The 14,878-nt window shown below is 36.0% G+C and overlaps 2 protein-coding genes across 2 annotated transcripts in view; both read right to left on the bottom strand.

Annotated features, from left to right (window-relative positions):
- Positions 1-2,337: 2,337 nt before the first annotated feature.
- LOC139976890 (uncharacterized) overlaps positions 2,338-14,878 on the bottom strand; it is a 32,759-nt gene continuing 20,218 nt past the window's right edge. Inside the window, exons 8-11 of the mRNA XM_071985764.1 lie at positions 7,032-8,854; positions 6,449-6,618; positions 5,322-5,407; positions 2,338-5,068 (exon numbers count right to left, since the gene is read on the bottom strand). Of these exons, the coding sequence (XP_071841865.1) occupies positions 5,055-5,068; positions 5,322-5,407; positions 6,449-6,618; positions 7,032-8,854 (2,093 nt within the window). The 3' untranslated portion in view covers positions 2,338-5,054. The remainder of the gene's footprint in view (positions 5,069-5,321; positions 5,408-6,448; positions 6,619-7,031; positions 8,855-14,878) is intronic.
- Positions 12,638-14,631, bottom strand: LOC139977800 (uncharacterized). Its single transcript, XM_071987443.1, has 2 exons — positions 13,959-14,631; positions 12,638-13,354 (listed from the first exon to the last, which is right to left on the bottom strand). The coding sequence occupies exons 1-2, from the start codon at positions 14,214-14,216 to the stop codon at positions 12,845-12,847; spliced, it is 768 nt and encodes a 255-aa protein (XP_071843544.1). The 5' UTR covers positions 14,217-14,631; the 3' UTR covers positions 12,638-12,844.

Below are 14,878 nucleotides of genomic sequence, written 5' to 3' on the forward strand. Positions count from 1 at the left end.
TCTTTACTCTTTTGCATTTTCTCCTTAATCTGTTAAAGTTCTACTTCTATGGAGACAACATTGTGTTAAAACGAAGTGATATTATACTGGCAAAGCTCTATACCTTGTACTGGACGCATGAAAAGATGCAAGGTAGAGGGGGGGGGGTGGGATTTCAGCCTTACCCAGACTGTGGCGGCTTTTCCATGTAAGAGACAGCGGTAAATGAAGGGTTCTATATTTCTCAGAGATCTATTATGTGTTATTGCAGATAACTCAACAAACGAAGACTGGCTGCAAATCAGATTGCTGGCTGAATATCTCAGACATATTCCGAAACACAGAAATGTTGTAGAAATTGTGTAGACTGACACAGTACAATGTAGGCAATACATTGCTTAATATAGTTTACATGAATTATGCACCTGTCACTGAATTTTGCTCTATCAAAAGTTAGGTAACAAATTGAATTGCTCGATATAAATTAATCTTGTTCCACACGGAATACATCACAAATAGTATTGTCCTTCGAAACTGCGAAATACGTCGATGCCCATTTTAAGACAATAAACATGCATGGATTAAGTAGATCCGATCAATCAACAGATGCTATACGGATTGGATCATTTTTATTGGAAGCTCTGAAGGTCCTATTCTTTCTTGAATCAATATACGTTAGTAAAAGTATCATATGATACCATACAACTAAAATTAAAACCGTTCTGACGTCTCTTTGAACTTCCAACTGTTTTGATAGAATATATGTTATAAAGTTTGCTGCTCAGGCTGATAATTTACCAGTTCTCTCGATGCCTGGATTATGTTCAGATTCACTGTGAGTTATCTTCTGTTTTGTTTTTGGATTGCTGCTATTGGACTGTTGAATTATACTAGATATTTCTGCAAATGAGAAAGATACTTCACGTGCTAAAACTCCACATTGTAATGTTAGGAATAAAATCACGCTAGCAAAACATTACGATGCATCAGCTTAATTATTTGAACACTTACTGATATTTGCTAAATAAATTTACACTGCAATTTTTACATTCTCTGTCCTGTTTTATTCAATTCCAGATGCACAATTATAACGTCTTGCTTGAAGGTGAATGTGCAGCTCGAATTACCCTTACAGCGATGAAGACAAATCTATTTAAGCTAGAACATATATTGTAAAGTACAATCTACGGTTCCAAAATTCAAGGCGCGAAGGACATAACTATTTGGGGGCATGGGAACACAGCTGGTAGAACTAAGAGAGGAACAGAATAACTTAGACCGGATGAAATGGAAACTTTTATGTTAATATCGGCTCTGTTTCTTTTCACAACAGTTTAGGCGCTGACAATTACAATTTTGTGTACAAAGGTGGTTAATTTGTTGCTGTGAAATTTCGTGTATTCGCTGTCTTCACGTTTTTTTGTTCATTACCAGCATTTTCATACATATTGAAGTAAATTAAATTCCTTTTTTAAGTTTAGAGTAGGACTTCATATCACAAGACATTCTAAACTACCGTAACACAGTCTAAAAGTGGTCGAAATTCAAATGAGATTTGCCCATCTCCGAGCTACAGGAAGTTAGTCCATATTGTTACAATATTACATGGAGCACTGATATCATACAGGCAAACGCAGCAAGAGCTACAAAAAACTACATAAACATGACCTCACGTTGCTGCAATCTGCTTGTATCAAGTCGTTTGTGCCTGTAAATAAAAAGTTTACACCTGCGCAGTTACCTGACCGTGTCATAAAAATGTGTGAGATTTCCTCAATTTCATCGATTAGTAAACAAATTGTTTGTAAAAGAGTGAGCAAAACAGTAGTTCATAAAAAGGAACTGTACAAATCGAAAAAAAATGTATTAACTATGAACGCATGTTTAACTGCAAACAATTGTCTAGCATGCAAAGCTTTAACTATTTGACGTAGATTGACGATGTCGATCTTCTTTAACATATTCTCAGACCAGGGAGTTGTTCCATAACAACTCCCTGCTCAGACATAGAGGGAAATAAAACAATAACGCAAATCATGCAATTGTAAATGGACACTTTTAAAAAACGTTCTCACCCTCTTTAATAGTAAACTTTTACTTTGAATCAAAGTAGCTACATCTATTACTTCTACTTTGATACGTAAAACACTTCTGTTTAATTAGAATGTATTCATTTCTTTGGTTGCGAGTGAACTTTTGCTTTTTTCCGTTGTCTGGATAAATGCAAGTTGCATACGGTCTGCTAAATTTCTAGAAGGTATTTTTTCTTTTTTTTTCTTTTCAAAGTATTGATGCATATTACAGTAGCTACAGCTGTAGAATTGAAGAAGGCAAAAAAACATTCGAGCACAATGAAGACAATATTTTGCTTTTTATCATGTTATCAACTAGATTGGATGAATGTTAAATTGAAAATGAGATTGAAGTTTTTCGAAATGTACAATCTTTATATAATATGATGAAATGTTGAATATAATCGACCCGAGTTTGAAATATATGTATATCTACGAAAAGAATTACCAATATGTAACAAGATGAAAGATATGATACCGGAATATGTAAATAAAAAAAAGACAAAAATTGTCAGGTGGAATTCGTTAAGACGCTAAAACAACTTCAACCATTTCTATTTACAGATTGGAAGTTGTTTGTTCTCTCATGATTTGGCAAAAGTCTTTTCATAGAAAAACCCTAGCGTTACTGTATTGTATTCAGGGCGTCAATCATTGTGGAGGTAGGGGAAACGTGCCATAATCTTTGAAGGTTGGGGACACAATATCAAATAACCCCTCCCCCATGTTAGGTGACTTACTCGTGTAGGAGCCAGGATTAGCATGCTCATATTGACTCGTGTGTCTTATAAAGGAGCCCAAACATTGTGCAATGAGATTAGTAGTTATTAATGTTATATTATCATCTGCTTAATTACCCCGGTTGCAAAGTAGAACTTTTCAACTGATTTGCAATAAGAATTATGGATATCATTTATAGCGTAAGTTAATGAGGAACCGTGTCCATATAGCGATGAGGCTATATGCTTAGCCAGCAGATTTAGAAAGCCCACAGCATTCACTAAACGCATTTCCAATATATTACTATTTGATATATTAAAGTGTGTTGTATTATCACTAACTAGCAATATAATAGTACATGTTAATTGTATCGTACATTCAGTTTGGTTAGCAATGCATTTCATTATAGTGTTAAGTGTATTTGAGATAATTATATATGTCATATATAGAAGTTTTGAGACAGATACATATATGGTGCTAAGTCTGGGTGCTAAGCTATTATATCCATATTGTTGTTACAGCCATGTTAACCACATCTCAAATTGTGTGGTGAGTAATTATCTACAAATGTTTACAGAACATTATTTTTGATTAAGTACATGCCAAGTACATGTCCGTACCCTGCGGGATGGGGTGGACAGGGAGAGCTGTCTCCGTGAGATTTCCTCGTTCTAAATGAAAGTAGCCCTAAGAAAATGTGCATGCCTGGACAGCATGCGTTATTTCAGTTAGTTTCAGCGAGATGATCCAATCAGTTCTTCTGAATCTAATAGTCCATAGTGTGCAGATTCAATATTTTAGGCACGTATTGTAGGAATGACTTTCAAATGAAATACAATGTTTATTTAAATCACTCATCATGCACAATTTCGGATGCAACGAACGTGCGTTTGGTTTGGTTGGAATAAAAATAAACGTAGAGAGTTCATAATTTTTAACCTGCGCGACCATTGTATAGTCTAATGTGAAACTACGACTCATAAATAACTTTATTACATCTAAATGTATTATATAGGCCTATCAGTTTGATTGTTAGCCCTTTTATCATTGTCCACGTGTTTAACTAAGAATATTGAGGCACAGTCCCCTACACGCCATAGCCAGTAAGCTAATTTATACCCCCCCCCCTCTCTCTCTCTCCGAGTGGGTCACTTTTGGCTGGAAGACAAATAATGATAACACAAACCTGACCATGAATTTACGCATAATTTACACAGGCTTCCCGTCTGCATATATAGGCTACAGATACTGCAGAGCGCTCTACGGTGCATTGAATTATTCAACTACTTGTGTACATTTGTATAACAATATTATTTTATTCTTGTGTGCAAGCTTTAAGAATGTTTCCGATTTTGGTTTAGGTTCCACATGTATTAATCATGAAAAAGCCCTAAGTAACACCCGGATGCTAAATATATATTCTTCTTAATTTAAATATAATCCCTTGTCATATGTGATTATTGTTAAACTGTATTTATGACTGACATATCAAGTCAGGGACCAAACATAAGCAAACGTACAGACTTCTAGATGTGAATCCGCCCCTTGTTCCCCCGCCGGAGATTCGCCCTTGGACCACATTTGTGGCCCTAGGGCCCCTGGTCTCCACCCAAGAAAGGCTTAGCACCAAGGCGCGCATTATCCATAGTCATTTATGTTAGACCCACACATGTTTATTGATTTCCTTTGAACATATTAAGAAGGTTGTAGTATAATAAAACGGATCTGCCAACCACATACAAGTTAATTCAATTTTGACTTTGAAGTATTTCCTGTTCAAAAAGTCTTTGGAATCGGTTGACCTAAAATGACTTTCCTATTAACAATATGTGTCTTGTGCATTATGGAATGAATCCACATTTGAAGTGGAAATTTCATGAAACAGTCGCTTGTGAAGTCTTCCGAATCGGTTGATCGCAAACAACTGTAGCAACGCTTACGAAAACTTTATACACTCTATATATTTTGTAACATCGTGTATAAATAAAGTTCCGACGTTTTGAATAAATGGCACTTAAAAGTCTGATTAAATTGGCATGTCTTTTGGAACAATTCCTTCTCTCATTTGCCTTTCTGTAAGTTGAATTTTGGTACTCGTATGGTCGCAGGCGATGTCTTCTCACATTTACGTACTAAAAAGGTTTCATTACGGCTAGATGTCTTCCGGCTACAATTCCTTTACCCATACTCCTTTCTCCAGGTTGAAATTGGAACACTCATGGTTGCAGGTGATTTCGTCTCACAGTTCATACACTGAACTGAACTATTTTTTGCTATAAAATATTAACTGAAAGAAACTGTAGAGAAGGTATGTTATAAGTAGGTTATGAAACATGTCCATACATGAAAGCACTTCATCGTGAACCGAACAAACTAAATTTGATGCCCAGTTGGTTCAGCCTATTTTGCAAACTTAGTGAGAAACATTTCATTAACCTAAAACTAGACCGTAACAAATGCAAACGACTCAGTTGCCATTGTACACACAGTATTGTTTCTGTATCTTGTTATTGTATGTTGTCAAAAAAATGTAATTAGAATATCACTCACTTTTCATTGTCAAACCCCTCAAAGCTGATTTCTCTGTCTTTTTGGCTTCTTGTTTTACTTCGTTCGATACCGAACATTTTTTGAACCTTCATTAGAAAGAATCAAGAAATATATATAATATATCAAGTCATGATATTTTTAAAGAAGCAACTTCCGTCTAAAATGCAACCCTCTGGAAAGCTGGATACAAGTATGAAATTGAATACACACCGAAGAGCAGCAACCATACCCAGATAAAGACGAAAAGAACAAAACCAGAATATTAATATGGTAACACTCCACCATACAATAAAAGCGTTAAAACCAATGTGGGTGCGCAGTTTCTGAAACTCGTAAACAAGCATTTTTCTTCTGACCATGCCATACATAAGATATTTAACAAGAACATCATCAAAATTAGCTATAGCTGTATGAGGATTATGTGGCACATAATAAAAGGCCGCAATACCAAATCAAAAATGTCGAAAGCAAACCCGGATACCAGATAAATAACTTGAAATTGCAGAAAAAAAGCGAGATGACTTCTATCCAGGGAATGTTTCGCAGCGATATAATCTACAAAGCAGATGTCACATCTGGTCGAGAGACAGCAGTATAAATCGGGCTGGCTAGTGAAAGCTTCAATGCAAGGTACAACAACCACACCAAATATTTCCGAAACGAATGTTACCAAAAAGAAAATGAGCTCTAAAACCGAATTGGGACTTAAAAGATAGAATATTGATCACTTCATTTCTTGGGAAATCCTAAGTCAGTCTAAGACACATAGGCGCAGCTCCGACCAGTGTAATCTCTGTATGAAAAAAAAACAAGTTATTCTTATTAAGAAGCAGAGCCGACAAAAGCTACAACTCAATCTACAAGCGTAGCGAATTTATTGCCATATGTCGTCATGACAACCGTTCAAAAAAGCCCCCAAAGGTAATAGTGGCCCTTGAAAAATTCAGTTGCCTGATGATTGCAGCAGTGAAAAGAACTCAACATTCGCGTGAAAGTATGAAAGTATATATATATATATATATATATTTATATATATATATATATATATATATATATATATATATATATATATATATATTGTCCAAGACAACGGATGATTACAACGAGTTATTATCAAACACTCTTACATTAGAATTTCTGGACATTTTCGATTAGTAAGGCTGGTGATGATTGATACGAATTGGTCTTCGTTGATGTTCATTTCCAGAAATTGCAGGGTCTCTAATGAGGGCAGTGTTACGTCTTTGATGAAGTCAATAGCACACTCTTCTCTAAATGTCATTCTTTTTACGTTTACCTGTTGGAGTACAATTACGTTATATTTCCATGTTGAATAACCCAAAGAACAAAATTCAATACCTAACACTTATTGAGGCATATCACAATATTGGGTGTGTTTAGTACATCAAAATGGAGTTTAGTTAAAACAAATGATCAATCAAATCATGATACCGTATAGGATTTCAGGATATTTTATTTGTTTGTACATGAATCAGGTCGTATATAAAAATATAAAAAACGATATACAGAACTATTAATGTGTAGAGCAATATGCTAATTGGATAACATGTTTAGGTGGGCTATCAGCCGGTTCATTGAACCAACTTATCAATCATTTTTTTTCACAAAATCACAAGTTGAACATAAATATTGGAAAATTAAATAAGCAACATTATTTTAATATAAATTGAAACAGTTTCCACTACTTACATCACATGAATTGCAAACATCGCAGAAATCTGTTAAAGCGACTCTGTGGTGTTTCCTGTCAAGATGCTGTATGTGAATCGTTCCTTTGCTTATTTTGGTGATAATTTCCTGCTTCTTCTCTAGATTACTTATTTCATAAATACAGTCGATCAAATTGTCCCACATTTGTTGTTCCTTGAGAGATTGTACTGCTTTATCTAATCTAGCATGATTCATGCCGAACATAAACTGCAATAATCTAACCGTTGCATCGTCAGTACTATTTTTTATGAGTTCATCTATCCACGCCCATTCTTTAACCCTCTTTGGCACATACTGAGCAGCTAAAAATTCCTGAAAGAATTCATGATAAAACATGATTCCAGCATAGGACGAAAAAGCCAGTTCTTCTAATTGACTTCCTCCGCCTCCTACTTTCTTTGAATACTTGAGCAAACCTACGGCTACGGCAAGTTGGGTATCTTTTTCACCAAGTTCATTGTTCCAATACTCGCGTTCACCAAGTGACAGGCTCATTTTGTTCTCAAATGCTATTTTACCAAGGCTGTCTTCAAGACTCTTAATATCTTTTTGAATGGACATTTTATCAACTTTCTGCACGTATCGGGATTCCAAACAGGTAATCACTAATCGTATTATTGTTGTCAGTTTGTTAACATTCATTTCTTTATATTTCCCTGTTGGCTCTAACATTCTGCATGTGATTATATGAATAATCATAATCAGCAGAAGGGGTGTTTCAGAAAAATTCTGAACAATTTCGTTTAATTCCATACATTCATAAACCCTTTTTGAAAGCATTTCTAAAGTATCACAAGCTACGTTTCGTGGAACGGTGTTATCTTTCTGCTCTGATTTTCCTTGCTTTATCAACTTTGTTGTTACCTCATTGTTACATCCTCCCTCTGTCACCAGCAGACTGTCGTTATTTGTCGTTTTTTCTTCAATCGTCTCATGTTTTTTGGCATCCGATTTAGCTTGTGACTTAGGGTTGCTCATATTTGAATCGAGGATCAAAGATAACTGGGGTATTGCTTGTGAGTTAAAGTAATATTTGCAGGTTTTCTGAATATACTCATTGACTTGATTATTACTGAAACCATTCAATTTTACTTTTGAATATGGTAGAGCAAATGAAGTTTTCATGTCATCAAATTCACGAGACGTTACCCAAACCTTAATATTTTTAAACTTAGTGTTTATTGTATTTTCGAGTAAATTTGCGACCGTCAGATTAGCATAGTTTTCAGCCCCCTCTTGGAAGAGGTTGACAAGCTCTTCTTTATCATTGGTAGGATTCTCTGCAGATGTATTGGCACTAATCGTAGACATCGATAGCTCATCAAGCCCATCCAAGAGTACTTGAAACTCAAAATTTTGAAATATTTCAATAATATCGTCCACCGTCAAGTCGATTCCAACAGGCATCATTTTCTTGACAAGTTCGGAAAGTATCATGGAAGGAACAACCTCTTTCAGGTGAATATATATTAGTATAGGTTCACTGGTTTGATTCTTTTTACCAACTTTCGGATTTGTCATCTTTGATACCCAATCGCTAACCAAGTGTTGAGTGAAGGTTGTCTTCCCGTAACCTAAATCTGCTGTAACGATGACCCGATTAGTACTTTCGTTATTAAACTCCGGTGTAGACAGAAAGTCGCTATCGCGATGACTGACGTCACCTTTCGCGTTAGTGACGATGCATCGGCACGTAGTGTAAAAGGCTTGTATCGGTATTGGTTCACCCCATGGTAGCGGCTTGATGAAGCCAAATTTCTCGTACTGCTTTATTAGAACATCCACCAATTTTTTTTTCCTCTCTTAAAAAAAAAACATAAAATATCAATGACTGCCAAGATTGTTAAACGTTAAGGTATTATTAAAAGGTATGGTATCAATGAGGAAGGAATTTATAGTTTGCATTAAAACTTAAAAAATAACGTAATGATAATGCGATATCTTTTTTTAATGAATGTTATTCATTTCTTAAAAAAAAAAAAAAAAAAAACCTCTTGTATTCATCATTTTATTCTAGCTATTAAATCCAATTGTTGCAATCCCTAGTAGAAATTCCAGTAGAACCCAGTTAAAAAATCAACTAGGTTCTACTAGGGCCTACTGTGTTTAACTGGTTTTTAACTGTGTTTAACTGGGTCTTACTGGGTTCCAACTGGGCTATGCTGTACATGAGCTAGGTTCAACTGAGTTTACACAATGTTCAACTGGGTTTGTTCAGGCCCAACTGAATTTGAACTATGTTTGAACTGGTCCAGCTGGGCTTCAACTAGGTTTCACTGGTTTTTGCACTAGCCCAACTGGGTTTGAACTATGTTGACTGGTGAACTTGCCCTGTTGGGGTTGAACTAGGTTTCACTGATTTTGCACTGGCCCAACTGGGTGTGAACTATGTTGGCTGGTGAACTGACCCAGCTGGGGTTTAACTAGGTTTCACTGGTTTGCACAGGCCCAACTGGGTTTGAACTGTGTTTACTGGTGAACTTGCCCTGTTGTGATTGAACTAGGTTTCACACTGGCCCAACTGGGTTTGAACTATGTTGACTGGTGAAATTTCCCTGTTGGGTTTCAACTAGGTTTCACATTGGCCCAACTGGGTTTGGACTATGTTGACTGGTGAACTTGCCCGGCTGGGTTGAAACTAGGTTTCACTGGTTTTGCACTGGCCCAACTGGGTTTAGACTGTTGACTTGTGAACCTGCCTAGCTGGGGTTGAACAAGGGTTCACTGGTTTTGCACAGGTTTGAAGTAGGCTGTTGGTTTTTACAGGTTTTTAATGAAGAAGATATACAACTAAAACTAGAATAGAATGGCTTTATGTTAATAACAGGAACCAATTAATTGACAGTATATACAGGTAGCTAGTGACATTTCCCAATGCCAATGCCCTGGTCCTCATCTAAGAACTTGTAATGATGTATTACCAATAAAATACTGATAGTTATTTACCTCCTACATAAAAGGATAAAAAATAAACAAAACACACAGTGCATTAAATTTATAATATAGTTTTATTCTTTATCATGCAAAATCGTTGATATGATGTTTTATATATTTGCACATTGTAATATCTTAATAAGTTGAAAAAAAGTAATACTCCATGTTCAAACTGTATCGCATGGATTATTAAGGTAATTTTTGATGAGGTAGATATAGAAGTAAAAGTAGGATAGATTGGCTTAATGGTAAGATGAGGAACCAGTTAATTCACCGATCGACTTATATATACAGTATATACAGGTAGTGACATATTCCAATGCCCTAGTTCTAATCTAAGAACTTGCAATAAAGTACTGATAGTTACCTCCCCCATGAAATGATAAAAAATAATATAAACAAAACACACAGTGTATTAGCTTATAATATAGATTTATTCTATATTATATAATATATAATGATTGATATAATGTATTATATATTTGCACATTGTAATATCATAATACAGTGTAAGATGGAAAAAGTAATATTCCATGTCCAAACTATATATTGCATGAAGTATAAAGAAATTGCATTGTTGCATTCACAAAGGCTTAACAATTAAAGGCTGCAGCATCAGGCACCCCTAAATTAATTATCTCCATGACTTTCATGGTTGAGTGAAACCCTGTAGATTGCAACTTTCTAGCTGAACAGCTGTCATTGCACTGCACTGACCACAGGTAAAATATGTACAGTAACTCTTTCTGGCCCAAAACATGTAGAACATGTGAACAAAAGCCTGCTCATGGATTGTTCTACCCAGGGTTTCATTGGACATAAAAAAGAAAGCCAAGGCCCCCATTTTATTGTGTGTGTTAGCATGTGTATTGTATATGATTGATATAATTAATGGTTGCTAACTCTCTGTTCTTAATCATAAGTAACAATGTTGTTGAGTTCACATAATTAAATGAATTAGTGCTGTGTACCTATCTTTGTCAAATATATATGTGCAATACTATAAAGCCACATAGCTGGCTGGGAAACATATGAAACTCCTCTCGCCAACATCAACTAAAAAACAACTTCCACACAGTTCAGTTGCTGCAATTGCTGAGACATTTTCAGAAATATGTGCACACAACTTTATGTGGAAAACATCAGTATTGTTTTGTGGGTCTTGAAAACCATTATCTGGGACAAAGTGCATCATTTTATACAAAATAATGCATTCATTTTGTATACATAACACTTTTTGGATCCTTCCAACCTGTCCATTTGACAAGTAAAACATTGTGCAATTGCGCCGTGTAGCTTTGGTGTATTGCTGTGAATGATATATGATACCATCTTTCCCCAAACGCTTATATACCACTGCTTCATTTACTACTTCAAGTTCATTGACAAGTAAAGCATTTTGCTCAGCATTACTTAATAGCTGAACAGAGCCTGCGCCATATAATTCCACTGAATCCATAAATTCTGTTGGCTTGAGCTTTCGCGGAGAAAGCATTTCCTTACAGAAGGCTTTAATTCTGTCGGATACCATATAATTTGCTCCAAACAATGGCAGAGCCCTTACAAGGAAAAACTTGTATATGGCTTGTAGCATTATACCCCTATTGCCCTTTAAGACATTCTTGATTTCTCCATTTGCTGTTTCAAAAGGGAAACATGAATGCGTCCAAATAGGTCCCCACATTTTGACACTTTTTGCAAGATGGACTAATGAGTGGTCATTGGAAGTCATTGCTTTTTCCCCATAAAGCAACTGCATATGACCTACAAAATTAAACAATAAAATATCAGCTGTATTGACATCTTCTGGACTAAGGGACTTTTGAAGTAAGATGTAGCAACCCTGAACAAGTGCGTAGAAGTGTCTCAAATACTGCTCTGGTAAAACACCATGCAAGCATGGGATGGAAAAATAAAATAACCAGTTGTACCACTCAATGGCTTTCCAGTGTTTCCTTTCTGTAATTGGTCGTGGCATACGAGACACAAATGATGGAACCTTAATTGATTTGAGAATTTTATCAAGCCTATTCAAAACATTTGGTTGACCAATATAATAGACACTGTTTGCTGGGCTACTAAACCAAAGTGCAGCAAGTTGTCTTGCTACACCAAGGAGAAGGCAGTGCATGAAATCAGGAGGGAAACCCCAGACTAATGGAAACTTTGGCAAATTTATTACAGGTGTTGGACCTTTAACACCACGTATGATGCGACCTTCATCTAAAGCCTTGATCATGTCTTCCAGCACTTCATCATCACATCGCTCAGCATGATCACAAACATCAACAGGGTACTTGACAACCCTCTCTACTGCTCGCCCTGGATGATAACATAAACCACAGCCCATGTATCCATTAAACTGCAGGCGGTTTTGCAAAGCTGCCCTAGCAGGAGCATCAGCACAACAACAAATTCCGTAGAATTTGCTTCTAATTATTTCACCCTCATTTTCCCACTCAACACCATCATCAGCCAAAATTCTTGCTTCTCTTACAAACTTTTCTAAAAATATATTCATACGAGGCCCTTTTTGGCCGAACCATACACCAGCAAGCAGTAAATTTTTCATTCTTAAACTTGGTGGAAGCTCATTAATCATGATATAGATTGGCCAAAGGGAGTAACTTGCAGACTTAAACACTGGCATTCCATCTTTATTAAAAGTGTATGTGAAGTTATTTGGAAAATTATGTACTTCTTCAAGATTTTTGTAAATTTGACCATCAAAAATATCTTCCAAATTTCCTTCCTGTTTCTTATGTCTGTTGTACCTATAAGCCAGATTCACTGCTATGTCCTCCCTTTCAAATAAAGTCTTTATCTGATGCTTCAGACTAGATGTAATGAAAAAGTTACTATTTTTCATGTTTCCAACATTGCAATCTCTCTGACAATGTGGGCAAGAGACAACACCTACATTTACGCCTTGCCAGGTTCTTACAAAGCTCAAACAATAACTGCAATAAAAATGAAATGATAAATTCAAAAAAATTGCTTTTAAATAACTTCTCAAATACATATTTTGATGCTGGTATAACAACTCTTCCTAATATGCTATTAATAATATGCAGAAGATCCACCATGGCAGCTGTAGACAGACAATGCCGCATCACAAAAGTCATGACCATCAGGATTACCTCAGCCTTTGTTACTTGTGATCCCTGGAAAAGTGGTTCATTAAGTGTCTCATCTGCCTGGAATGCTGCTTCATCATCTGCTGGGACATCACTATCTGTCTCTGAAGAGGATGAGGGGCTGCTGGGTTCTTCAGATGGTGCACCTGAATCATCACTCTCCCTTTCAACTGTTGACTCAGCTGCTGCAGTGTTTCCAGAACAATTCCCTTCAGAAGCAGATGAAGAAACCTGAAAAATATACAAGTATGGCAATTGATATAAGGCCAAGCAAATGTGTCACAGAGTACAACACTGCAAAAATAATTAAAATTAGCCGCTTTATTTTTTTTTTAAATCACCACGGTAGCAGTCTTACTTTCATTATCCTGCATCAGGAACAAATTTTTTCTGCACCCAAACCAAATGATCCTTGACATGGGACACTTAGTTTGTATGCCTACAGGATATATGTATGCCTATTTACAGGTAATTATGAATACAAGTCACGTATAATGAAGTTCATCGCAAATTAGTTCGCTGCAGGTAGAGTTCCCTCACAGGTAAAGATCATCACAGGCAATGTTTGCTGCACCTACACGAAAGTAGGGTATCATTTTGGCATTCTAACGGCCGAAAATAAAAATCATTTTGGCATTCTAACGGCCGGAAATAAAAATATGTCATTTTTTAATTTTGGTTTGGTTGATTTGAAGGGGAAATAAATGTCTAAAAGCCTTTTCATGTGAAATAAGTTACATGGCAGGTCCTTAGCATAACACTTGGGTCTGGACCTAATAAATATTGGAGAATCGGGACCTACAGTATCAATATCTTATTGATTAAGTTTTCTTACCATTTCACCGTAACTGCTATGGACATCATCGTTAGGTCTACCATCTTCACTGGAAGTGGAACAGTTGAAATCTCTGGACCAATTGTTGTCTAATTGTCCCTTCTTGAGAGTCTTGCTGCCTTTTTTATAACAATTCAGGGTCCTCCGAGGAATGGTTGGTTCTTCATTACTAGAATTTTGAGGTTCTAAGTAACCTTTATATTTTTTCTTAGGTCTAACAGAAACATTGTTCCTTTTCCTTTCTCGATTTTGATCCATTTGTCTAGGACCTACAGCGATATCCAAGATTCGAACTTGTCAATTTTTCTTGTGCATACCGAGACCAGCCTAGCCTAGAATTAGGCTAGTATGAGTCCAACGAAGCTCGTTAGGTACATTTAATGGACGCCTGTACGTAAACAATATGCACGGTGTATAAAGACCTTCCGTACTGTACTACCGGCTAGGTTAGGGTTACACGTTTAGCAGTAAATACATGTACAGTATCGTACCAATGTCCAAACAATGTCAATACGACGCAACAAAACCGTATTACAGTTCAATAAAAGTATAAATAAATGTTGTATTTACATAACTGCACGTAGATGAGATAACTTCTCAAAGAAACTAGCAAAATAATAAACCTATAGCCGACCAGGCAAGAATCGCAATTCAGATGAAAAATACACAAGACTGCTTTTATTTTAGGCTTAATTGTATCGGGAATGTTATTATGAAAGTTCGTAAGCAGTAACCGTATCGTAATATATTGAAACTGCTAAATTAGCCAACTTATGAGGGGGGGGGGGTAAAATAAATCTTGGTCATATTTATCAGTTTTGATTGAACGATTAAACTATTGTACCTTATTAAATTAAAATAAAATACGTTTACTGTTCATCAAATTTAAAAATTAAATATGTTACACTTTTTTTCGGCGA

The sequence above is a fragment of the Apostichopus japonicus genome, chromosome 12 (genome assembly GCF_037975245.1).
Source record: "Apostichopus japonicus isolate 1M-3 chromosome 12, ASM3797524v1, whole genome shotgun sequence".
NCBI lineage: Eukaryota > Metazoa > Echinodermata > Holothuroidea > Aspidochirotida > Stichopodidae > Apostichopus > Apostichopus japonicus.

Bases quoted from the DNA above. Each gene is read 5' to 3' on its own strand.
- LOC139977800 (XM_071987443.1), bottom strand. From the start codon at position 14,216: ATGGATCAAAATCGAGAAAGGAAAAGGAACAATGTTTCTGTTAGACCT. The intron at 13,355-13,958 runs GTAAGAAAACTT...TATATTTTTCAG, and splicing joins ATAGCAGTTACGGTGAAATG to GTTTCTTCATCTGCTTCTGA.